This window comes from Varanus komodoensis, unplaced genomic scaffold (genome assembly GCF_004798865.1).
Source record: "Varanus komodoensis strain SLA01 unplaced genomic scaffold, ASM479886v1 scaffold2, whole genome shotgun sequence".
NCBI lineage: Eukaryota > Metazoa > Chordata > Lepidosauria > Squamata > Varanidae > Varanus > Varanus komodoensis.
The window spans coordinates 11,431,184-11,455,849 of NW_025335568.1; the positions used below are offsets into that span (position 1 = coordinate 11,431,184).

Sequence of the window (24,666 nt, forward strand, 5' to 3'; positions counted from 1 at the left end):
TAAAGCACGTGACCTCCCGATAAACTGATAGGTGGGGCCAGAAAGAGAACTTTGTGCGGTGATTGGATATTGGAGTTTGTTGACAGTACGAGCGGAATTTCCGCGCCTCCCTCCTTTAGTCGAGCACGGCGCCTGCGCTAAACTTTGTCACCGAACGGAAATATTGCGAGGGGGAATTGATTGGGTGTTACTCCGCCACTCTTCGGTAGCGGAAGTTCGAAAGGCGGAAAACATGGCCGGCATGGCTTGTCTGATAGCCCCTTCCAGGGGCTCGGGGAGGCTTTGCTATATCCTTTCCGGTGTAAGGAAGGCTGCTCGTACTTCTGGTACAGGTACAAGAAAAGAGATCCTACCCAGATCGGGGAGAGAACTGATCTTCATCCCTTTAACTTGGGCGGTCATCTTCTGTGGACTGCGAGAGGCATGCCTTGGAGATAAAAGTTCGAAAGCGCAGTAATATGAGAAGCTTCATTTTTTTGTTTAAGGAAATGCCTTTTTCTGTAGCTGCTAAAGTTAGGGAGCCTTTGCCTATTATCTGAAAAGTGGCAGCACTAGTTGAGATGGCTATGGATTTTCCGCATGACCTTTCGTAGAGCGGAAAACAGCAAATATATGCGCATACAGAAAGGGAAATGGGGTATTCAGAGCACTATTGTGGATTTTGTAGAAATTAAAGATAGTTCTTGTGTAGTCTTGATGTCGTGGTACCCACCAACCGAAGCCCACAGAAATTAGGAGTTTACAGTTGTTTCAGCTTTGTTTTCTTATCAATCCTGATTTGCATGTGCAGCCTGGCATTAGTGCACAGTACCAAATACAATGCTGTCAAATCCTCGGTGTTTAACAATGGCCATGCAGGTAGTAATAGATTACACAAACAGCATGAATGCAAATAAACCATGGAAAATCTAGCCAATAATGTGTACACCTGGATAATAGACAGCAATTGCTGAGACATTCCTGGGTATGTATTATCCTGTTAGAGCTCACTCCTCCCCTCCTCAACTTCTGGATAGCCCTGACCCCAGCACTGGCTCTGAAGTTGTTCTTGGGAGTTTGGAGTTGCAGTTGGTGTTGAAGGAGCTGGAGGGAAGGCATTCCAAAGCCGCTCCAAAGGCACCTTGCCATTGGAATGTGTTTCTACTCTGATTTTTCCTATAGCTGTCTAGCAGCCATAAGATTGTGTCCTAAAGAAATGAAATATTTAAGAGTAATTATACCAGTTGACCTGTTGAGTGATAAATTGAATTAGCAAACAGTGATCAAAAGTATGGGAAAAAATGGTACACATTGAACTTTAAATGATTGAGAAAGAAATTGTGATTAAAATTCAAAATTCACAAAAATTCAACAGCAAAATGAACGTATTTATTTCATATATTACCTCTGAGTGATCAAAAAGCTTAGTTGCTTAAGCTAATTTATGTGTACTTTTACATGATTTTGTGTGTATTTTCTTTTCAGCTACATCATGGACACGGGAATGTAGTTCACACACTGATCAGGTGTCCAGTAAGACAGATATGGTAAGAGATTTTGTGCTTGGTAACTTGTATGTTTGTACAAAGCTTATGAGTTTAAATGTAGGATTAAAACAAAATACCTGTGTTTGAATGGCACCTTATCCGGTCCTAAAACTGCATATGAGCGAAGAAGTGCAGTCCTACGGAGGTAAACATAAGCTGCCATAGTGCACTGGAACCCTGGAGCCAGAGGTAATGGAGAGCTAGTGAAAACCAAATGCTTACACAAGCAAAGGTGAGAAACTGGGAAAGCATAGCAGGACCAGAGGCAGAAGTGGTGTCAGAAACAGGCAAGAGTCTTCTCACTGTGCAGGCCTGGTCTGAGGTGCCCTATTTTAGCTTTGAGGATACTTGGGAAGATACATAACCACTGTGTAAAATATGGTGTATAGCTTATTAATACAATAATAGAATAGAGATGCAGAAGATCAATAAATAAGTAAAGAAAGCTTACACTCCCTTTATCTGGCTTATTGGTTCCCTGAATAGGCCAGGGCTGCTCATGTGGCTCTCCAAGGTACTTTTGTGGAACGGGCCTTTTTTGCTCATCAAAATAGCTGCTTCTGCGGCTCCTTCTGCTCTGTGTTGGATGACTGTAAGCCTCTGAATTGGTGGTTTATGGCTATTACCATAGGATTGTGCCCTAATTAAAACAAGAAGAGTACTTCCTGACAGCTAGGACCTCTAGGGTATGGAATGGGCTCCCATGGGCGGTGGTTGAAGCCCCATCGGTGAGGGTGTTCAAGGACAAGCTGGACATGTACATGGTAGGCATGCCATGCGTGGAGCTGGCTGGAGCCAGGGTCAGACTAGATGGTCCAGGAGGTCCCTTCTGACTCGCTCTGTTTCTCTGTTTCTGCTTTACTTTTATGACTGTTGTTGTTAGGGTGGACCAGCTCCTAATTGGAAGCCACAGTTGGTGGTTGCTTCATCTGCCAGGTGCTTACAACAATATCTTGTATACTTGTAGTACAGAGTCTGATCTGGCCCAGGTTTTGATGCTACATATTGCAAGCAGCTTGCCCTGTGCAGGATGGTGGTTTTGTGCTTGTATAAACAGCACATAAACAAGGCAGGATGAAAGGACTACCTCTAAGACTGTTTCTGTTTCAGCCTGTACCAATGGAAAATCCCTATAAGGAGCCTCCTAAAAGGTGTATCTTGTGTGGGATAACTGTTGACTACAAGAATATTCAGGTAAATTCCTTTATATTTTGTGTGCTGTTGAGTTATATTAAACAGAGTAAAACTACCCTTAAAGAGTCATCAGGGTAAATACCATGAAAGTTCATTTGTCTGCTCTCTTGCTAGTTACCATAAATAGGCACCTGCTCCATTCATATGTCTTCATTCATCTCCTAGGAATGCTGGAAAGAATACTAGTTTCATTCCCAGAAAAGATATATCAGAAATACACCTATGAGACACTTCCACAGACCAGCATTTTATAATGCAGCAGAAAGGCCAATTCACAGGATTGGAAATGTAAAGTGCGCATTGGACATGCACCAGATTCCCATGGCCTTTCATTTAAAATTGGATGGGTTCAGGATTGCAGGAATCCAGCATATTTTACATGCGCTTGAATATTGCCTGTGCACCACACAAGTTATGTTGATAGGGCCAGAGCCACTGTCATCTCTCAAGTACAAAGAGTTGCATCCATTTCCATATTTCACTATGTAAACTCTTTCAAGTGTAGGTGAAATGAAGACAGGTAGAAGCAGCAGTGCATTCTGAAAGCAAGGTGCTTCTCGGTGCTCCACTCCACATTGCAATGACCTGGGCTGCATGATGCAGCCTTCTAATGAGTGAATTTACCTGTGGGGGCTGTCACATTGTGCCAGGCACCTGAGGACACCAGTTTTGCATGGTGTCCATCTTGCACTGTTGTGTTGCAGGTGGTAGAAGCTGTTTGAGGGCTAGGCACCTCTCAGATAATATGATTATTTAATGGTTGCCTAATGCTCAGAACAGTTCAATACAAGGAAACTGAGTACCTGTGGGTGCCATAGAATAATGGCTTCTGTGAGCATCTGGCATGATGCAACAGCCCCATGGATAAATTAAGCCATGTAGGCTGTTGTAACATGTGAACAGCCTTATTGCTCTATTTCCCAACCATGAGCAGAAGTTTCTTGCAGGCTTATTTGCTGATTGTCCTTTTGCATGCAGTGTCCCTGCCCGTTGCAGAATAATGCCTGCCCAAGTCTTTTTTCTAACCATGATTAGCTCAGAGTACAGGTTGGGCATCCACTTCTAACGAGCCAATGTGGTGTAGTTGTTAGTGTTGGACTGGGACATAAGAGTTCTGAGCCTCTCAACTTAACCTCATAGGTATGTTGCTGTGAGGATAAAATGGAAAGAACCTTGCAAGCTGCAAGAGGAAGAAAGTAGGGTATACATTTAATGTAACATTAAATCATGGCTGCAAACAGTGGAGTGTATTTACTATAATATTCTACTTATTATATTTCTGTACTGCCCAATAGCCAAAGCTTTCTGGCTGGTTTTCAAAAATTTACAAAGATAGTCAAATATGCCACCATATGTAGAAAGCTGCAAAACAAGGATGGTGGAATTTGTATCCAAGTAGTGGTGAGTCAGCTCATGAGGGTACTCGCAATAGTTGACTCTAAAAAAGAAGTATCTGCAGTGGGCCTTTAATTCAGTACCTCCTACAACCAAATCTCCCCCACCCACTCAGCTCAAGCTGATTTATTAGATCTTATTTCTGTCTTATTTTCTCCCAGAAAATATCTGGATTTTAAACTCTTGTATTAGTTGGTAATACTATTTTGCTTTAAAGAATAAACACTTAAATCTGATTGATTGAACTGCAAGAGATGTTACAGACTTAGGACATGTAGAAGGTATCCAATGTATTTTGTTTAATAAAGATCTACGTACTTTTCTCCCACAGCTTTTGTCGCAGTTTATCTCACCATACACTGGTCGCATCTTTGGTATGCATATCACAGGTATGTAACAAAAAATAAACTTTCCACTCAATGCTAATTTTTCACCACTTTTAATTTAAAACTATTAAATTTGCTGGCGACTCATGAGGTGTGGCATTCTAAGCTATGTTGACTCAGAGGCACACCTTCAAACTGAAATGGAAATACAATTTTTATTTAGGGTATCCTTTTATGGCCTGTTGATGTCATCTGGGTCAGTGCAGGCAAATAGGATTCTTTGAAGTCCTTGCTCTGAGATCCTGAAGTCCTGCAGCTGGGACTCTGAAGGGCAAGCCCCTACCCTGCCACCCTTGCAGCTGGCACAGAACGAAGCATGCTGGCTGCCACCCTAGCAAGGTTACAACTGAGATTTGGAGGGGAGAAAAGGGTGTGCAGGGGAAAGAAAGGAAACAGGCCACAGGCTCAAGCAGTTTCTACTGGCATCCCAGCTCCCTCCCGCCCCATCCCAGCACTTTACTTAAATGGTCAGAAAGAGCCGTCTGCCCATTGCAATGTGTGGCATCCATGGCTGCTGTCTTTTCTTCCAGGCATAGGACGGATCCTTTTAAAGTATAATCCCTTACTTTTTAAAAACCCCCTTAGGGTCCACTGATACATATGTTTAACAGAAAAAGTCCTACATGCTGTGGAGAATGCTGAGAGTTGTCTTTTCTGTCTCATCATTTCACCCTTAGTTGCTTAATTTGGGTTCAAGTAGGCATTGAACATTTACTATTGCCAGAATACCTTTCAGAAGGACTGTTCGATTTCATAGGTTTATGTGAGAAGAAACAGAAGGAAATTGGAAAAGCTATTAAAAGAGCCCGATTTGCAGGTATGTACCTTTCAAAATACAAATATCAAGGATATTTTTAAGGCTTTATTTTTTTAACATTTTAATTGTTATGTTGCAGGATTCATGTCGGTTACATATAAGGACCCAACCTTCCTCAGTGACCCTAAAATATGTAATATAAAATATCCAGATCGTCTTGATTAAACTATGTTCATAAAGTTGTTTTTATAATTGGCCTGTGCTCATTACTAGTAGAACCTTAATAAAGAAGTCACTTGACACAACAATAAGCCTGCTGCTATTTCCTGTTGTCTAGCGTACAGAAATTGTTCAGGATACAAGCCCTGTTAAGGAGCATACATTATCACATGAATGACAAAATGCTGCACCAGGTGTTAGGAAAATGCTGCTGTTTCATATGTAGGATACATCACATGCTATTATACCTGGTTGTAGATCGTATCTTTATGGGAGTAAGGTTCACTTTGCATAGTGGGACTTACTCACAGAGTTAAGTTCAGGTTTAGCTGCAAATCTTGGATCCCGTTTACTACTTTAATAATAAACACTGGTGTGAACAACTGAACTATTAGAACACAATCTAAAGTGAAATTGTGATTGGAATCTTTATAATAAGTTTTGGTCTTTTTCCTTGTCAGCTGCCTCAGAACAGAATTTGGTCTTCAGTGTAACTCCTTCAGCTTTAGTACAGCAAGTTGCTTAAAAGACAAGACATCCTGTTGTGTTTTGAGTCCAATATTTATAGAAAACAAATATGCACAATATGTTTGGTGCTGCCTTCCTGTTAGTGATAAGCCAAGGATGGGGAATTTTTGATTTGCAGGCGTTTCCTTCACAGACCCGCTCTTCTTCTGGTAGAGAAGGGCAGCTTTGCTCTAGTGTGAGGAGTCCGTTTCTCAATGCAAAGAGAACTATGGAGCAACTGCTCTCTTTCTGCGGGACCATCTATGCCTCCATAGAATAAGAAAATAGACCCCTATGAGGTGGCAGGGGAGTTCATAAGGGAAGGGAATGTTTCATTGCCTCATCCCACTCTAGGGGTGGCTGAGAAAAAGATCCAGTCTCTGGGGTCAGAACAATTCCCCGCTGTTGGGATAAGCAATGCATAATTTACTGAGAAGGAGCTATCTGGACAAGTTTGTTTCCCCTGAATTTGTAGGCATAGCACTTGTTTAAACTTTTAATGGCTAAATTGCCACATTTTAAGGATTTGTTCAAATACCATGAATGAATGGGGAAGGATAATTATGTACGAAACAGCTGATGGGGAAGGATGGCAGAAAAAATCCTCATCTTGAAGGATTAGATAGCTGGAGATAATGCAGGTTCATCTGGCTCTTTTGTTATATCCTCATCTGCATCTGTGTTAGCATTTCTTTCTTGGTCGCTGTTATCTTGGTCTTCTTGAAATAGCTTTCTACGAAGATGGAATGAACGAAGCCTTTTGAATGGCTTTGGTCCGCTTGTACCCACAGTAGGTTTGCGCTTAATTACCTGCCTCGTTTCAGCTTCGGGAAAATTACTTTCTTTGAGCATTAAGGTCAGCTGATCCATTACTTTGATGTTATGGTCAATGTTGCAGCAGTACTTAGATACCTGTCTTCCTTTTAAAGTAACAATGCTTGTTTGCAGCCCAGAATTTGGAAAAAGGGTTTGCAAAGCTTGACAAAGGAAAATATTCTCTTTGGGTTCATCTTCATGGCTTTTATTCTTTCCTGAAATTGATAGAAAAAACTGAGAGAAAGCTTCAGGATATTTTCCTAAGATATGGCAACTGTTACAGACTAAAAACTTCAACTGTATAGAAAGTCAACTGCTTGTCCTAGAAAACTTTACTGTTTATTTCCTACTAAAATGATAAATCAAAAGCACTAGATAATTGAACAAGGTTTTTTTTTATAGAACACAGCTTTCTTATCTTCTCACTTACTTGACTTGGCAGGGGAAACTGGAGGCATGGATACCTCTGCATATTTACATGCTCTGTACTCACTGATGGTTCTGCCTTTTTTGTGGAAACAAGTGTAGAGTCACTGGAAAATAACCTTACCTGTCAAATAATCTAGAACTGAATTTATGCATTTTACAATATTAATTAGCCTTTTACAGAGTTTCTACATTGCAACATCTGTTCACTGAAACTTAAACTTGCCACCTCATTGTCCTTTTAATGCAAAAAGCACATTAAGGATACAGTCCTATGGTCTGTGCTCTCAACACATGGGAGGGAGGGGAGGGCTCTAAAATCCAGAACCCTGTTGGCAAGACACAGGCAGGGCAGGAGAAATGACACACAATTTTGTTCCCTGCTCCTCTTTAAAAGGAGCAATTTAGCTTGACAGACCTCCAAGCCCATCTAACTACTCAGCAGTGGTGGATGATTATGGAAATGGAGAAGCTACAGGATCCTGCAAATCTAGGCCTCTTCCCTCCCAGAACCCTGCCCCTTTCTGCCCTCCCCAAACAGCAGTTTCTCTGGTGCTTTCCATGTTAAAGGGGGCTGGGAATGGTCTTGGCTTTCCTGTCCTGTGTTTGTAGCAGAGTTTATGGCCTCAAGGGTGGGAATCCCCATATCTTATAGTCTCTGGGATGACTGCTACTATTTTAGGGTGCCAGAGGGCCTTTGGTTGCTTTCTTCCAGTGAGCTGGAAGTAAAATGAAGGTTATGTAACCTTACCTGCAGTTTGCATCTGCTCTCTTTTCCTTCTTACTGTTTGTTTTAGTTGATCTACTTCTGTCAGCAGATTCTCTACTGATCTTTCACTATCTACTACTTTACTGCACAAATTCTAGAAGAGAAGAAAATCTGTGAAATACTGGATCCTTGCCAGTACCTGCATTTTTTTATATAATAAGCTTTGCATTCATCATTTGAAAGCGCTTTTCAGATCAGCTACAGAACTGGTATACAATCATAAGCAAAAAGCTACATTACTAAGACTGGCTAACTGTCCTGTACTCCATATCTGACTATTGGATGAGCGGAACTTTATGGAAAAGCCTTTAGAAAAGCAAAATGTCTGGCCCTGTACTCCATAACGGACGACTGGATTTTCATTTGGATAAAAGAAAATGCAGAAACTGACTCTTATATTGTGAACCTTACACTTGGCATGTCCACCCAGTGCTCACAACAGCAGGAATACTGGAAATACACACGTTCCCTTTCTTCTCTTTTGGCCTAGGAATATTCCTGTATTGAGAGCACTTAGCCATTCACGGAGATCTCACAGTCCATACGAATCCCACAGTTGTCTTTCTGTCTTATTTATTGTATTTATATCCTGCCTTTTCTTCCTTTCAAGGAACTCAAGGCAGCTTGCATAATTTTCCTCCTCCTCTAAATTTTATCCTCACAACAGCAGCCCTGTGAGGTATGTTGGACTGAGAGTCTGTGACTGGCCCAGTCATCCATTGAGCTCCATAGCTGGGTGGGAACTAGAACTTGGATCTCCCAGGTTCCCAGTCCCGCACTCTTAACCACTACAGTGGCGAGCAGCCAAGGTGAACCATGCTCAAGTCACTGCGGGCTTAGGATTAGCCTGGGGCTCCTGCTGTGCCTGACAAACATTCAGGCACAATGGGGGACCTCCTTTCCCGCTCTTTCCACTGGTAGCCCAGGAGACACTACAGGAGCACAAAGAGGAGTGAAGCAGAGATGACAGCCACTCAAAAATGTCATGGTGTCTTAGTGTGTAACCATTGAGATGAGATGTGCTGATAAGGTGCATTTCATCATCTGCATGGATGTGCTTGACAGAAATTGGAAAATTTGCCTACAGATGATTTCAAGAGTGCCTATCCTGACATAAGTGATAATCGTACTTATTTCTGAAATGCATAATGTACCATGTGAATGGGGTCCTAGTTAATGGGGCTAGGTCTTTTCTAATTTATCACATCCAACTTCAGGATGCTTTCCCTAAACATTTCTTTATTCTGGGATTTGGCACAGTTATTTTGCATTGCTGGATAAACCTCCAAGACACAGGGTTTCTAAAAAATGTATAACTTACCTTCAGTTCCTCCTGCAAAGTAGCATACATTTCATTAATCTTATGAACCTCTTTTAGAGACCCATCTTCATTAAAAAATGCTGACCTTTTGATACAAAAAGAAACCTAGAATGTACTATTTGCATCTGACATTTTTAATAAAGTGGATTTTGAAATATCTACATTTCAGTATATTAAATAAGGACACTGTAATACAACCTTAACTGACACAAAACTATAAAAACAAATGGTAGACCTCAAGTGCTGAAACACTACACTGGATGAAGATGGCTCTCCTTAAAATATTAGGTAAGATTATTTCAAATCATGTTAGAAGCAAATGGCAGTGTAGTTACTAGAGCTTATAGCTGTTTAAAAGTGTGCAAGTGTATAAATTCCCTTGGAAAGATTACACAGCCTCTGTCTTTCTGTGCTAAAGCCTTTCTGTGTTCTGTACTTGTGCCTTCCAACTGTGAACTTGGAGTCCTACAATGAAGCTAAATTGAGAAATAAAAGGGAGTTACCAGCACATTCAGGAGAGCCCTGATGTTAAAAAAATATAAACACAAAACCAAGAAGCAGCAACACCTCACCCTGGGGTGGACAGGACCAGACCAGTGAGGACTGAGCCCTGGAATGCTGATTGTCAACAGGGGGAAAAATAAAATGAATAGCGGGGGGTAGATTGGCTTGCTTGAGTTCCTAATTGAAGAATAGAAAACTTGCAGTCCTTCAGATGTTTGGGCCTACAGCTCCCACCAACAGCCAGTTGGGATGGGTACTGCAAGCTGTAACCTTTAGAACTAATCTGAAGGACTAATGTTGCCATCCCTGCCCTGACAATCTGTAATATTCTGTAGGAAGGCATAGCTAGAATCCTAAGCAGCAGCAGTTGTTAACGGGTGGGGGTGCGTAACCACATGTTGTCAAGTCCTATTTGTGATTCTGGATGAACTATAAAGGGATGCTTCATTTCTACTAGTTGGGGAACATTTGAAGTCTGCACAAAGTGTTACTGGAGATGTCATACAAGAATGCTCTTTTCCTACCTGTGTTTTGCAATTGTTCTACGAAAGCCAGAAGAAATACAAGAGCCAGACACAGTTCGGTAACCTTGCTGTTCAGCCATTCCCAGATTGGCAACGATAAGTGGAACTTTCTGGAAAAGCCTTTAGAAAAGCAAAAAGATTAATATTATAACAAGTTCTATGAAATGCTTTTGTCAATGCATAAGATCAAGACCATTCCCTGATTAAGTTTTAATGCAACTAAGAAGCCATATGAGGGCCATCCTTGGGACTGCAGTGTTTCGCAGATCTCCCTCTCCACCCATGGAGAAGGGATACTGCCCTCAGGACCCTCTTTGCAGTAGTCATGGAAAACAATCCTCCTGCTCTGCAGCAGCAAATGCAAAAATTCCTAGACCACCAGAACAAAAGATGGGTGGGGAGAAGTCAGCTGACAGGTATCCTCACTTCTGCTTCCAGTTGGGACCATTGCGAATGATTATTAAATTGTAAGAGACAGAATGACCAAATTAGGGTTGGGGGGGAAATGTTACGCTGTCTGTTCTATTAGCACAGCCCCATCAAGGTTTCGATTTAGTATAACCCTGCCATGGGTTCTTTTTGCCCCACTGAACTGCCCTCCAGCTCTCTAAAGTTCAACACTGCTCATCCAGAAATAAGAGATCTTAAGCCTTTTAGATATATCTTATTTCTATAAGAAAATATGGCAGAAACCAGAAATGCAATGCTACATACATCACCTTATTAAAAACTCCCTTCAAATACCTCTGATACTAGCCATGTAACTATGGCTTGGCAACCTACAAACTAGCACCAACTTTTATAGTTCTAGACAGTGGTGCATAATTGTGTCCAGTCTCTGGTGTTAAGAATATAATGACAATCTAAAACATGGCAAAGAAGGTAGATCCATTCCAACAGTCTTGTTGGATCTCCAGATTTGAAGAGTCAGAGTTGCTTTCAAGGTTTATCAGTGCTTATTCTGTGCTAGCAGGAGAAGGCTCAGCATATATCTGATGTCCCACCAGTGCATTCACAGAAACCTCCTCCGTCCCCTGCCAGCCTCCATGTCTCTCACAATTTCATTTTAGAAAATCAAGTATACAAGGAGTCTAAGGAAATGAAAACGGTAAGTGGCTACAGCCAGTATTCGTCTTGAAACATGGTCACAAAGGTAAACAAGCAGGGTGGGGTTGGGGGACAACAACCAGAAGAGCTAGATGGGTGTTTAGCCTTTCTGTGCTGCCTTTTTCGGTCGGCTTGGATTTAGAGGTGGGGCCGTTAACTGGTTTGTTTTGGTGTAGTGTATGCTTTTGCCTGGTGTGTGTAGTTTGCCAGTTTGTAGGTGTGCAATGTTTTGTCAATATGTTTTTCTGAGCATCACCAGTCTGTCTGCTGTGAAATGAGAAGTTGTGGGAGGGGGGTTGTTTTTGCTTTATGGAACAAATATATGATTAAACAGACACCATCTCTGTTTTCTGTTCAGTGTCTTGGAGAAATTACTTCTCTTAGAGCCTCACCAGACCATCCTAAGTGAAATGGGCGTTCAATCAGATAACAGGTTACACAAGACTGGGTTTGTGTTTTGGACCCAAGGCTCCACATATACCTCACAGTTATGTCCTTTTCTTCATTTACTTTTGCTATATTCTCACTACTGTTCCTTCTGGGAAATGGGTATGTTGTGATTGGCCAAGCCCAACATGGTAAAATTTTTGTGAGAATACTGATAACACACTCAAATTTAAAAATGTGCTCACCAGTCTGAAAAGATTGAGACTCCCAATATTTATCATCTAGTAGCTTAAGCACCTGAGTTATGGCAACTTACATGATCTGGACTATGTTTTGAAGCAGGAAGGATGACATAGGGTCACAGCTGAGATCTGTGAAACCAGCTTACATGATGTGTCATTCATGCAAATATAGAGGCCAGAAAGCCTTCCATCATTTCAGAACATTATGTGCAAACCAACAATCCTAAGCAGGACTTCTAAAGGACCGTAATAAGCCTAATTATGGCCAGTTATAGCCTGAGATGGCAAAAGCACGAAAGTGAAACTTTAGCTGCACAAAGCCAATTTCCATTACAAAACTCCCCCTGACAGGAGTATATAACTTGGAAGGCAACACCACCTCTTGCACTTTCTCCTGAAAACCGGAAATTCTGTCCACAGCACTCACATTCTGTAATTATCACCCCGGGGGGGGGGGGTGCTATTTCATCACTGACAAAGGCAGATGATGATGTGATTGACAGAAAGGAAAAAATATTCATCCATCTGCATTTTGCCAGTTGCTTTACTTATATGCACATGCTTTGATGGAAGGGCAACCTATTTAATTATGAACTTCATGGCACAAGGATGCAGAATGTAGAACCCTTCAGATGTTACTGGACTGCAACTCAATCAGTCCCAGCCAGCACCATCAATGGTTAAGGATGATGGGGCCTGCAGTCCAGCAACATATAGAAGGGCACACATCCCCTATCCCTGCCTTATAGCCAGAATTGCTATTGCTATGGAAGTAAACAGATAAGTTCACTGGAGTTACTTACCCCTCTTGTGGTTTATACAAGGCATATTCAAGTTTGTAAGTGGATGAACTTGCAGAAGTGACACTGGAAGTTAGTAACAGAAAAACAAGGCCCTGATTCGACAAGTATGTCTGTAAATGCTTATGAAGGAGTCGCTCCCTGAATGTCATGGACTGGTCAGTGTTACGCCTGAGTTTGTACCAGCCTACCACAGTCTGGAAAAGAAACAGCAATCTGAAAATTAGATATAGCTTCCTGATTAGAAAAATTGGCTGCAAAGAAAAATAAATCACAAGGGCCTTAATTACTGATAGGTGCTCTTTCACCAGCATCTGGTATCTAACCCGGTCTTGCAAAAAAGGCCACAAAAGTTAGTAGCTCTTAAACATATTTGCTGCCCCGTGTGCCTATACATATTTTTGCCTCTCATTCAGTTTCAGAACTAGTTTACTGTGTGGGTTACAGTGTGGGGAACCGCTCAAGCAAAAATAAGTCTGAAGTGCTCTTGGGTTCAAACAACTAACTTCATAAGTTCTTTGGATGCTGGCTTTTAAACACTGCTCTGATTCCTAAATTTAGAACTATAGTTTTAATTTATGTGGGACAAAAATGCAGGGCAAGAAAGTAGGGTGGAGAGGGGAAAAGTAATGAAGTTATGATGCTTTTTAAACTGGACATGGATTGATTCAGACCATGTACTTTTCACTCTAAAATTTCAAGAGCTGTTAAATATGCTCCATTACATAATCAACATAAAAAAGCACTAGTAACTGGGGTAAACTTTCATTTATTTCAAATAAGCTTGTGCAAGAAGAGTTTCTGGGCCATTAATGTGAAAGGTTTTCATACACTGAGAAGGCAGTGACTGCAAATGCAGTCATTGCATTTATAGGCGGCCTATAAATACATGTAAATAAATAAAATTCCCAGGCATGTTAATTCAGGAGTAAGTTCCACAGCACTCAACTGAACTTCCTTGTATATTAGCATGTACTGACTACAGTTGAAGTCTGCAAAATTTACTGGAACTTTTAGGTAAACATGGCTAGACTTACTTATAGGATTAACATGAATCAGGCTAAGGGAACTGATATAGGTCTTTAAATAAAATTATTGCTTATTATATCCATACATTTCCTTGAATCAATTCCAGTGAAGAGGTTAATGCTCAACACAAAGTACCTTTTTACATCCTGATAATAGTTTCTTCAGCATTGGCTCATTCAATTCTCCAATTGAGTTGTAAAAGCTGGAAAAGATGAATAAGAGGGCAATACTGAGTCAAATTGCTTTTACCCAGCTAAATGGTCATTTTCTAGAGTATTACTGGAACGAACAGCAAATCAATCACAAAAGGACGGTGATGGTGATGATGATGCCTGAAAAATAATGTATAACCCCAATCTTTGAACCTGGGGGTGGGCAAGTAGAAGGAATCAAAGGAAAAAAACATGTACCCCATCCTACCCAGAAATGATCACCACTGTGTTTGAGTCAGTGGGTCTTCATCTATATGCAGCTCTGTAAGGGGTTAAGTGGCAACATTTTAGTTCAGTCAGGTGTGTGGTGTGGCAGGCCAGTTTGCATATGTTTCATGGAATTCAAAGCAAGCTATTTGCATCCCGCTTGCATCTCAAAGGGTTTTACTGCATCCACAAATATACCTCTTGCCATGCTGTATTAGACAGATGACAAAATAAGTTTTAAAGCTTACGTTTGAGATCCTCTTAAAATGTGCATGGAATCCACTGTGCAATCCTATACATGGTGACTCAGAAATAAGTACAGCTCAGTTCATTGGGGCTGTTTCTAAAGAGGTGGACATAGACCTGGGAATAACACAGAACTCAGTGGGGTTTAGTTCTGAACAGAAATGCATACAGCCATTCTTTTAAGGTTCCGTTTGTGACAAGACATATTCTGTTGTTGTAATGCAAGGCTTGGAGTGGCTCCAGTGCGCACAGCTCTCCATACGTTGCCATTCGTTTTAGCATTAAATATGTGAAGTAGCCCTGCTTGCATGTGTCACCCAAACAGTATAATCACAGTGAGTATTGCCAGTTTTAAAGAACTGATATCTTCCATAATCAATTATTTCATATTCTTATAAAGGCAGATGCAACAAAATCCAAGCTTATGTTTAAAAGTAGGTGTAATATTTACTAACCTGAAGGGATGGTAACATGGAATGTGTTTTTGTATATCTGAAACAAAAGAACATTCTATTTGTCTTGAAAGTTTGGTACAGACATCTGCTACTTCTTTCATTTAAAATATTTAAAATGGATATTTAAAAACCAAGGATTCACAGAAAACTTGTAAATTATTATACATCACAACTTCATTTACTATAATCATGTCAGAAATGTCTGTTGTTCTATTATTTAATTTTTTGCAAGGTTGGATTTAGTGTTCAGTCATAACTTTGCATGAAATGTTCTATTTTAACCCTAAAATCATGGACAAGCAAAATCTGATAATATTGAAGACCTCGAAATACACAGGTCTAGTTCTAGTTATACTCAGAACTATATATAATAAACCTTGCAGACCGACCAACTGACTGATCTACTTTTCTGGGAGACAGGGTAATATCAAAGATATGGACATTTTTTTCTTCTGTGGAAACCAGTGGTGGGCGACTTTCTCTCCTGTATTTGTTAGAATTGTAGTGAGATGAAGGTTAAAGATCATTATCAGCAGTGGGAAAACCAAGGTCTTTATCAGGACCACTGGGAGGAGGCTTTAACTACACTCCCCATTGCAGTCATCTTGATCAACACTGCCTGAGGAAAAATATAGCAATCAGTTCCCAGTCATCCAGCTGATTGCCCTTACATCACAGGGCCACAGCTGTACCTTCCCTGTCTGCTGATTTGAAGAGAAAGGAAAGCAGGGGACCATTGTGAGGATCTTTAACTGCTTTAAAAGGACAGACTCATGGAGGAGAAGGCTATCCTTGGCTGCTAGTCCTGAAGGTTATATGCTACCCAGTTGCACAGAACTTGGGCAGGATGATGCTATTGCACGCACAGACTGCTTGTGCAATCCTGTGAGCAGCTGTGAACTGAATGGTGGACAAGATGGCCCACTGGTCTGATCTAGCACATCTCCCCAGAAACGATATATTCATAAACCTTTTGAGAAGGCTCATTCCACTGACTTACCAATTGTATAAATAACTTCGACATCATCCATTTGAGAGTCAGTAATGCTGTTCTTAGCTTCACCCTTCACATCTCCAAGGAGGAAGCCTTCCTTTGTAAGCAGAGAAGGAAGACACATCAAAACAACATAGGTGCAGGGGGATGGCCAATGCAATTCAAATTTAAACCTACTTTCTGCAAAATGATGAGAAGACCCTTTAAAATGAACACAATTCTGTTATAGCAATATAAGTGCTAGCTTGCAGATAGGGGACTCTGCATTTTCTAAACAAAACAAATACATTGCTCTGTCCCTATCTTAACATGAGTGCACAGCAATTTGCTTTAAATGTTTTGGAATAGTACTGAGTAATAATGTTCTATGTCTGTCTTTTTATTGCAGCCCCCAGTGAAGAAAAGTATAATTTCTGAAATGCACTAGGCAATAATAAAAGGCTTTCCACAACTACCAGAGACTTTTAACTCTCTCCCATTGATTCTTGTTCCAGACACACAGGGTACAGCTGAGGATGAGATTTCATTATTAGTGGAATGTAATGAGAGGAAGAATTTGTTTTAAAAAGCACAATCTTCAATAAGGTAAAACAAAGGGATGATGACTGCTCGATCTATATCTTAAAAAAATAATTCAAAACCTTCAATAATTTCCAATCACCTAATAAAAATTGCCATCACAACCCCTACCTATTCAGATACATGAAAATTTCTCATTTGAATTTCCACATAGGAACATTTTTCACAGGTAATCCTCTGCTTATTTTCAGGAGTTTATTCTGCCTTACATGATTGTAAGGGCAGCACATGGCAGATTGTAATGATAAAGACATTCACACATGTACCAGCTGCCCTTGTTCCGTAGGCCAATAGTGTACTCATATTTCCACAGTGCAGTTCACAGAGCAGCTAGTTTTTCTGGCAGGAAACATGTGGTCCTCCCATGGCCACAGCAGCCATGACACCATGTTCTTTCGGGATAGTAATGGCTACAGCCTCCCAGAAGTCTTTGGACCCAAGTGTGATTCTTCTTCACTTCTCCAGTGACACATATGGTAGGACCAGTCTTAGGGGTTTCTAGGGCCAGAGAGGAGTGTTTGGCTTCCAACAGAGACATGGGGAATGTATTACTTTTCAACATCAACATCAGTATCAATAGCTGAGTTCCACATGAGTTCACAATACTGAATGAAACATTCAACATACATCAGTGCCAGCAAAAGACCTACAGCTGATAACCATTTAATAAGTCTGTCGAGATTGGATCAAAACAGGTGAAAACAGTCTGTATCCAGGCAATCTTCCTTAATTATACTTGAGACTGAATTCACACATACTCTGTGGCAAGACAGGAGCCAATTTGTTTAGGTGTGTTAAACTTTAGGAGATGGGCATAGGGATAGGTACAGTCTTGACATAACAAAAGGATCTGAATTGCAATGCTTTGCTTGCACATGGTGTTTAAAGATAGTGAAGCTTTATATGGTTAGATGTTGATGCCGCTGCTTTTTTTCTAAGGAGGGGGAAAAGGTGAAGTACTTAGAGGGCTTGCAAGATAAGCCTCCAAAGGAAAGTTGTGAACAAGCAGCAAAAAATCCAGTGTGTGTATTAAATGGCAGTACTGGGTGGGTAATAGTATAATTTGTTTCTAGTCTAAATATGCATAAAATTGCACTCTAAGTGTGAGTTTACACATACATGCATGCTAGGTCAGAAATTTCAAAATGGAGATTTTCTCCAAAGTGCAAGGAAACATATGTATCCTTCTAGTTCTGTATGCTAACTGAATGGTTTGCACAGTTTAATTGTGTTTATTCTGTTATAGGTTACTTTGGGATCCATCTGGAACAAGTGATGGGAACCATGTTCAGGGAGCTTTCAGATAGGGGACAGAGGTTCTTGTCACTACTGATCCATATATATATTGCAGCAATTATGTCTTTTCTTTCTTAATAACCCAATCTTCCCTCCCCCAAGGTGGGAAATAAGAAACGGGAGTTCAGGGGAGAATTACAAACTGAAGACCCGTATGTCCAGACCGCTATAGAATTCTATGAATGAGAAAGCAATTGCCCAATAAAAATCTTGTCAGTGAGCAAGGAATTGAGTAAGAAGGGCTCTTCAGTCTGTGCAGCATAGCTCCACAAGCTGAGGAGGGAAATTTGAAATAAACCTCCAATGCAGACAGATACAGTGGAGACGCAAGCCAGCAGCGGTGCAAAATCTTTGCTCAGGCAGGGAGTGCAAGATAATTTTAAGCATAGCTTTTAACATGAAATCGGAAAGTATAGTCTCTTTCACGCACATGCGCGCACAAAGTCACTTCCTACCACCACACAAGCTTGCACTTGCTTCTAGAGAAGTGATTCACACGCTAAACGTGTGTGCCCGTGCCTTCCTGCTATCAGTTTATCGCTGTATGCAATGGGACGCCCATATGTGCGCGCGCGCACATTCGAGGATAAGACGAAACTGAAATTAAGGCAGTAGGTGGCAGCCAGGACAGGAGATGTGCACCCTTTCTATTTACTATTGCTTAGGTCTTCCCGCAGGAGAGGAAAGGGGTCTCTGCACATGCTCAGGTGCTCCCTTTCCATGTCTCGACGGCTTATTGAAAACACGTCCGAGGGCTTCAGCAGGGGATGAAAGAACCCCCCGGAGAGAGGGAAAGAGACACGCATCCTCTTTTCAGGTCCAGCTCGGCACCTCCGCTGGACTTGTGAAACTGAAGCGGCGCTTCACGCCGCGGCAGTGCACGTGTGCACGGGCGCATCCGTGTCCACCCATCCACGCATCTCTGCGATTCCCCCCTCCAGAAGTAGCAGCGAAGCGACCGCCGCGGGGCTCCTGACGTACCGTGTCCGAGTCCGTGCTGAGGTGGTGGAAGGCGAGGGCGCCGAAGACGAAGCCCGGCAGGAGGGCCGTGGTGCTCTCCCCTTCCATGCCCCGCGCGGCGCCCAACTGTCGCGGGCCTGGCGGTCGGGCAGGCGAGGGAGCGAGGGCCGGCCGCGGCGCGATTCCCAGCGGGGAAGGAGCGGGGCGGTGCGGCCTTGAGGCCCGCCCTGGCGGAGGAGGCGGGGCCGGGGCCTCGCCGCGCTCGGAGGCAGCGCTGAGGTGCTTCCGCCGGCCGGCCGGCCTTGGGCACGGCGGGCGGGCGAGGCGGCGCTGGCGACCGGCCGCCCACGAGGCCCGGAGGCCGCGGCTGTGGGAGTCACTGGGCTTCTTCTGGGGAAGGGATCATAGCTATACCTTATTATTGTTGATGAGATGCATTGTGTTATATTGTACTATGTATTGATACTGGACATTGCATTATGTATTGTGCAATTGTACTAAGGTCTATTTTGATTCTGAATTGCTTACACTTAAATATTGTTTTGCTTAATTGTATTGCTCTAATGTATTATTGCATTTGTTTGGAATATGTTTTTGTTGTATTGTAAGCCACCCAGAGAGCCCTATGGGCTATGGGGCGGCTTACGAATGTAATAATAAATGAAAGGAAATGGAGGCCATCTGCCCCAGCACCCTGCAGCGCATGGGCGCTTGCCGAACCAAAGGGCCTGGGTGGTCTCCGCTGCATCGGGTCCCCCGGAGGAGCCAGCCTTTGGCCCCCATGTGCTTCACTTCCTCCTGCCCCCTCAGACCTTTCTCGTATCAGATGCGCTCTCTCCCATCCGCGCACCCCTTTTAACAAAGAAGGGAGGCCTCAGGGTTATGGGGCTACCCTCTAAGGATTGGCATCCCAAAACCTAGAGGCTACCTTCTCCCAGAACTAGCATAAACTACCTAAATTTCAAACTGAGGTTGACCTTTGTGTAGTTCCTGGGATTGCCGAGTCAGTATTTATTCCTCCTGTTGTCATGGTAAGCAAAGCACAACTGAGGAGAATTGCTGTTTCTTTTTCAGTTTATGTAGCAATTCCAGCTCCAAATTAGGAAGCGTACTTTTTAAAGCAATATTCTTACACTATTCTCTCTTACCTCATAAAGAGACACAGTCACAAAAGAAACATTCTGAGCAAACTAGTGAAACCAGTTTATCATTTGCATAATCTAAACTGAGCAACATTTTTTAGGATCTTTGATCTAATCTTTTTAGCAGCTACTGTAAATCTGCTTGATTAGTTACATAAGGATTCCTTTCAACAAAGGTGATAGAAATCTTTACCAGTTCACAGAAAAATATATAATGACAATAACCTGTATTTCTGGAATTATACATATATAAGGTCGTGGAAATACGGGAAAATCTATATACCTTCCCTTCACATGCATAAAGCATAGTCTGAGAGCCTAATTCTGTAAATGCCCTCCTTAGCTCTGAGTGAGTCAAGAAATTAAGAGAATAAGATCACACATCCTTAATTTGTGATGAATATAGCCCAGACGCTCAGGGATAGGTAGCAACAATTCTCACATCAAGAACACTCTCCGTCTTTCGTTCTATAAAACATTAATGCAATGTGAGCCAGTTGGAGGTTGATTTCAACTAATACTAATTAACTGATACCCTCCACTTCCCAGTAACTGAAATCCTGAAAACCAAACCCTTAAGACAGTTCATGACTTCTTAGAGCAATATGCTTGGAACGTCACACTGCTCGTTCTTGGTCTCTCTCTAATGGATTTCTTACCCTTGGATCTCTGCCATGCTTCCAGCTCCTCTTCAGAAAGGCTCTGTCTTCCCATGGTTTCAGGAATTGCACAACTCTTTCCTCTTCCCATATCTCTATTCTTCTCTGTTTTGCTCTGCAATCTCTTCAGTCGAGTTCTCCCCCTTTCTTTTCATTTGGATCAGAATCTACTCCCATGTCCTTTTGAAGTCCTTCTGCACAACTCAGGATCCGATCTCTAGCCTCCCATCCTAAAGTGCCTAATTTTTCTTCACACATTTTAGACCAGCCTTATCTAGCTCAGCATCCTTCAGGTGTATTGGACTACAGTTCCCATTATCCCTTGCCATCACAGGCACGCTGGCAGGGAATGATAGGAGTTGCAACTGAAAGCATCTGGTGGCCATCGCATTGGGGAATCAGATCAAATGTAAGATATACTTAACCTTAGAATTATTTAATAGGATTTAATAATATCCATTTAAACATAAAACTGATTAAAAAGCTAGGCAAAATAACTAAAAAAATCATATCATAGGATAAACCAATCATTTTTCTTAATAGTAGGTTTCCTTTTCATGAATTAGCATAAATTATAAATATATATAAAATGGAAGCAATAAATAAAATGTGTTATTCACAAAGGATGCAAGATACTAATTATATCTATAAAAAATCATGCTTTGGGCTGAGAGAGGCTTTGTTGAAACAGCATGTTTCTCACACAACAAACCATCTGTAAGTAGCTGAAATTGGAACTTTCCCATGTGGTGATTCACTGAATTGCAGGAGGCAGCCTTCGTAGAAGAACCTTCAAGATCCACGTTGCCCATCCAAGCTGAGCATTGGAACCTTCTGGGCAGAAAGGCGTTGGAAGAACTTCTTGCTTATCCTTGCTTGAGCCAACAAAGCTCTGGTATATCTTGGATTTCTGGGTTTGCTCTTGTTTTGGGTACTGGTTAGTCAATTCCTGGCTTGATCTTCAGTTCTGTTCTTGATTTGCCCTCCAAATGCTGACTCCCCTCTGGCTCTACTCTGGGTCCACTTGCTAGGGCCCTGATTGCTCTTTGGTCCTGTCTGTGGTTTCTGACTCTGTCCTTGGCCGAGTCCTGACACCATAATTGATTGGTTGGAAATGTGTCGTGTGCCCTTGGGCTCTCTTCCTGTTCCCTTTCCTCTTTGCCTCCTGCACCAGGCTTAACACAGAGCTTCCTGGTTAGTCAGTCTACACTTTGCTGTGACTTTCTGAGAAACTGTGGTTTGAACACTCTATAGAAAGCAGGATTGTAAACCAGGAACCAACTGTAGTTTGTTTAATCTGGTCTGCAGGGACCCCTCAAATCATAGCTTCCCATTTCGATGCCATGGCAAACTGTGTTCTAACTAGGATGTTTTTTGTTAGACCAGGTGCATAAGGAAAGGATAAAAAAACAAAAACATGTTTTGCTCATCTGGAATGTGATATCTAAACTGGCTTCAGAAGCAATGTTATTGTGAGATTAATTCAACTGCAGTTCACATCTACACAACTAAAAGCTTCCCAGTGGGCCATATTCCCTTTGGGAATTGATGCATGTGCAGAAAAACTCAAATTCTTCAAAATGACACTAAACATACAACTAAATCTATTCACACTCGACAAATGGAGCCTTCATCCTGCAACCTGGGGATAACTGACTTCCCCTGATCTTATATTCTGTACTGTAATTTACACATAAGTCCTATGAACTAGTCACAAAGTGCCTAGTTTTAAGAAAGTCCTCAAATTTTAGCCTCCTGTCTTTTATGTTTTTTCCCTGTAAGCCAAAACATGAATCTGCTAGCCATTTTCCTCTGTTGGCTGGCAAAGGTGTATATGTCACACAGCTCTCCTGAACTCCCCAAAGTAGCATACTGCCCTCAGGTGTGATGAAATTAATTTCCATTTAGAAGTTAAAATATAACTGTTAGTCCAGTTGGTTGCTGTGCTTGGAATTGAGGAGGGGGCATCTTGTCCTTCACCTCAGAGGAAAGTGTGTGCTGTAATTATTCTAGAAAATAAGATGAAGAAGTTCTTCATACTCTAAATGTGGTAGGAAACCCAAGGTTTAGCTTGCCCGTCTATAGACAGGTCAGTCAGTCATGGTACATATTTACTTTAAAAACAAATACATATCATTTTTTCTGCATAAAGTGTGTCAAGCAGTGTGTATTTTAAAAAATGAAAACACAGAATATTTAATATCACTGAGGAAAATATTTTCAACATCGCCAGCCCAATGATAAAACTCGCACAACCAACCATAGAGCATAGTATATTGCATATTTACAGGGAAAACAAGCAACCAGGAGCTCCTGCCATTCCCCATGGTTTAGGAAACAAAATGTGAAAAATCTGGTGGAATGAGAACATTTTAACAAGCTGTACCAATGGGGTGAAGTAAGGAAGGAAGGAGTGAATTTTGACTAGTGTGTATTGCTGGCTCTAAACCGGTGAGGCCTTCTCTCTATCCGTGCCAGTCCTTGGCATCATCTCCTGTGTGGCAAAAAGACCAGGTGGGCCGTGACCACACATTGATATTCCCTGTGGAGGGGGCAGGAGTGAAGCAGAGTCCTCTGAGAAATGTAGATGTATTACTGGACGGCATTTATTTATTAAGAGCCTCTTTATCCTACTCCTCAGCCAAAAAGTCTTCCAGAGTAGCTTGCAAATAGTAAGAAAAGGCAGTCACATCCCATAGGCCTACACTGCAAAACTATGTAACACATAAGGAAAAAAGAATAGGGAGGGAAAAGGGGAAGGTATTAAATGGAACCATCCTGCTTCCTTGTCTCATCTCTCTCGGTGCAGCCAACTGGAATGGCTGCCAGAGGTCAGTTAAGGCCGTCTAAATCTTTTTCCTCCCCTCGTGAGGAAGAGAGGCTGGGGGACTGCCAGGATTCCTTGGAGGATGGCCATGCCTTGCTCCTGCCTGCAATGCCATCTCCACGTCAGTTCCAAAGATGATCTTCCGTCTTCAGAGGCCAGCTGGTGTGGAAAGAATTACGCAGCTGCAAGAATGGAGTTCTACTATCAAAATCCTGCTGTGACCTCAGGAGTGTTTTTTCCAAAGTTACAGCTGGGCTTTGATGTAACCTACAGCTCTAAGTTTCTCACTGGAGCTGCCTACCTCACATATAAACCCCCCCCCCCATGCTGAAAACTCTAAACTGACTGCCGATGAGCTTCCAAGCCATGTTCAAGGTTGCTTTATAAGCTTTAAATGAGCCCAGGAGCAGATTATTTAAGGCATCACCTTCCGTACAGGTGACCCTGATCTTTACAGTCTGAAGGTGAAGCCAGAATAAGAATTGAATTCTGTTTGGTTTTTAATCTGAATTTGCACTGTCCACAACTCCAAACGCAAATGGGAGCATTTTCCAAAAACACACATGGCACAGAGCAGGGCAGGAGTGGGGACTGCTGTGCAGTGCAACTCTAGAGGTGGTCTAGTCAGTAAGTGGTTACCTTGCTAAGCAAGCAGCTGGCTGAGGCCACACCAGGGAAGAGTGTGGCCAAGCAGGGGAGAGGCAGGTGACCCCAGACCACATGGTGTGGCTTAGTGTCATGTGTGAATGCAGCATGTGAATTTTTTTAAAAGTAACTGACACTTAAGTTTCCTTCATGTTACATCTTATAATTCAGGGATGGAGGACTGAAGAGACAAAAAAGTCACAGAAGCTGCACAGTGGAGATACAGTAGGATAACAGTAGGGAAACCTCTGCACTCTGGTGGATTGCCAAGTTATCGAAATTGAACATTGCCCACTAGAAAGTTGGAGTGGATCCTGCAAAAAGAACTGGATTAGACAAGAATCCCTTGCTTTGAAGCCTGCTGCTTTCTGCCTGAATGAGTTGCTGCGACCTTTCACTTTTGAACAATCTTTTCCTCTCTGAGGTGTAAAGTTACACCAACAGGTGATGCAGGAGAGGCCTAGCAGCACAGCCAACCTCACTTGTCGCTTGCGAGGTGCCACTCGTGAGCGTTCATTCTGAGGACTGCGCCCCT

General features: G+C 42.1%; 2 protein-coding genes across 5 annotated transcripts; one reads left to right on the top strand and one right to left on the bottom strand.

Moving 5' to 3' along the window:
- Nucleotides 1-170: 170 nt before the first annotated feature.
- On the top strand, nucleotides 171-5,563 carry MRPS18C (mitochondrial ribosomal protein S18C). Of its 3 annotated transcripts, none has more exons than XM_044428924.1 (6): nucleotides 181-440; nucleotides 1,465-1,526; nucleotides 2,637-2,720; nucleotides 4,447-4,504; nucleotides 5,259-5,318; nucleotides 5,398-5,563. In XM_044428924.1, exons 1-6 carry the CDS (start codon nucleotides 233-235, stop codon nucleotides 5,481-5,483), a joined length of 558 nt encoding a protein of 185 aa, XP_044284859.1. In that variant the 5' UTR covers nucleotides 181-232; the 3' UTR covers nucleotides 5,484-5,563. The 3 variants fall into 3 exon arrangements, with proteins under 3 accessions (XP_044284861.1, XP_044284859.1, XP_044284860.1); XM_044428925.1 differs by having other exon boundaries at nucleotides 187-332; XM_044428926.1 differs by lacking the exon at nucleotides 5,398-5,563 and having other exon boundaries at nucleotides 171-440; nucleotides 5,179-5,299.
- A 461-nt stretch (nucleotides 5,564-6,024) lies between these two features.
- ABRAXAS1 (abraxas 1, BRCA1 A complex subunit) lies at nucleotides 6,025-19,015 on the bottom strand. Of its 2 annotated transcripts, none has more exons than XM_044428921.1 (9): nucleotides 18,880-19,015; nucleotides 16,030-16,120; nucleotides 15,030-15,066; nucleotides 14,045-14,111; nucleotides 12,884-13,077; nucleotides 10,345-10,464; nucleotides 9,317-9,401; nucleotides 7,978-8,089; nucleotides 6,025-7,015 (listed from the first exon to the last, which is right to left on the bottom strand). In XM_044428921.1, exons 1-9 carry the CDS (start codon nucleotides 18,964-18,966, stop codon nucleotides 6,603-6,605), a joined length of 1,206 nt encoding a protein of 401 aa, XP_044284856.1. In that variant the 5' UTR covers nucleotides 18,967-19,015; the 3' UTR covers nucleotides 6,025-6,602. The 2 variants fall into 2 exon arrangements, with proteins under 2 accessions (XP_044284856.1, XP_044284857.1); XM_044428922.1 differs by having other exon boundaries at nucleotides 16,030-16,116; nucleotides 18,880-19,005.
- Nucleotides 19,016-24,666: the final 5,651 nt, after the last annotated feature.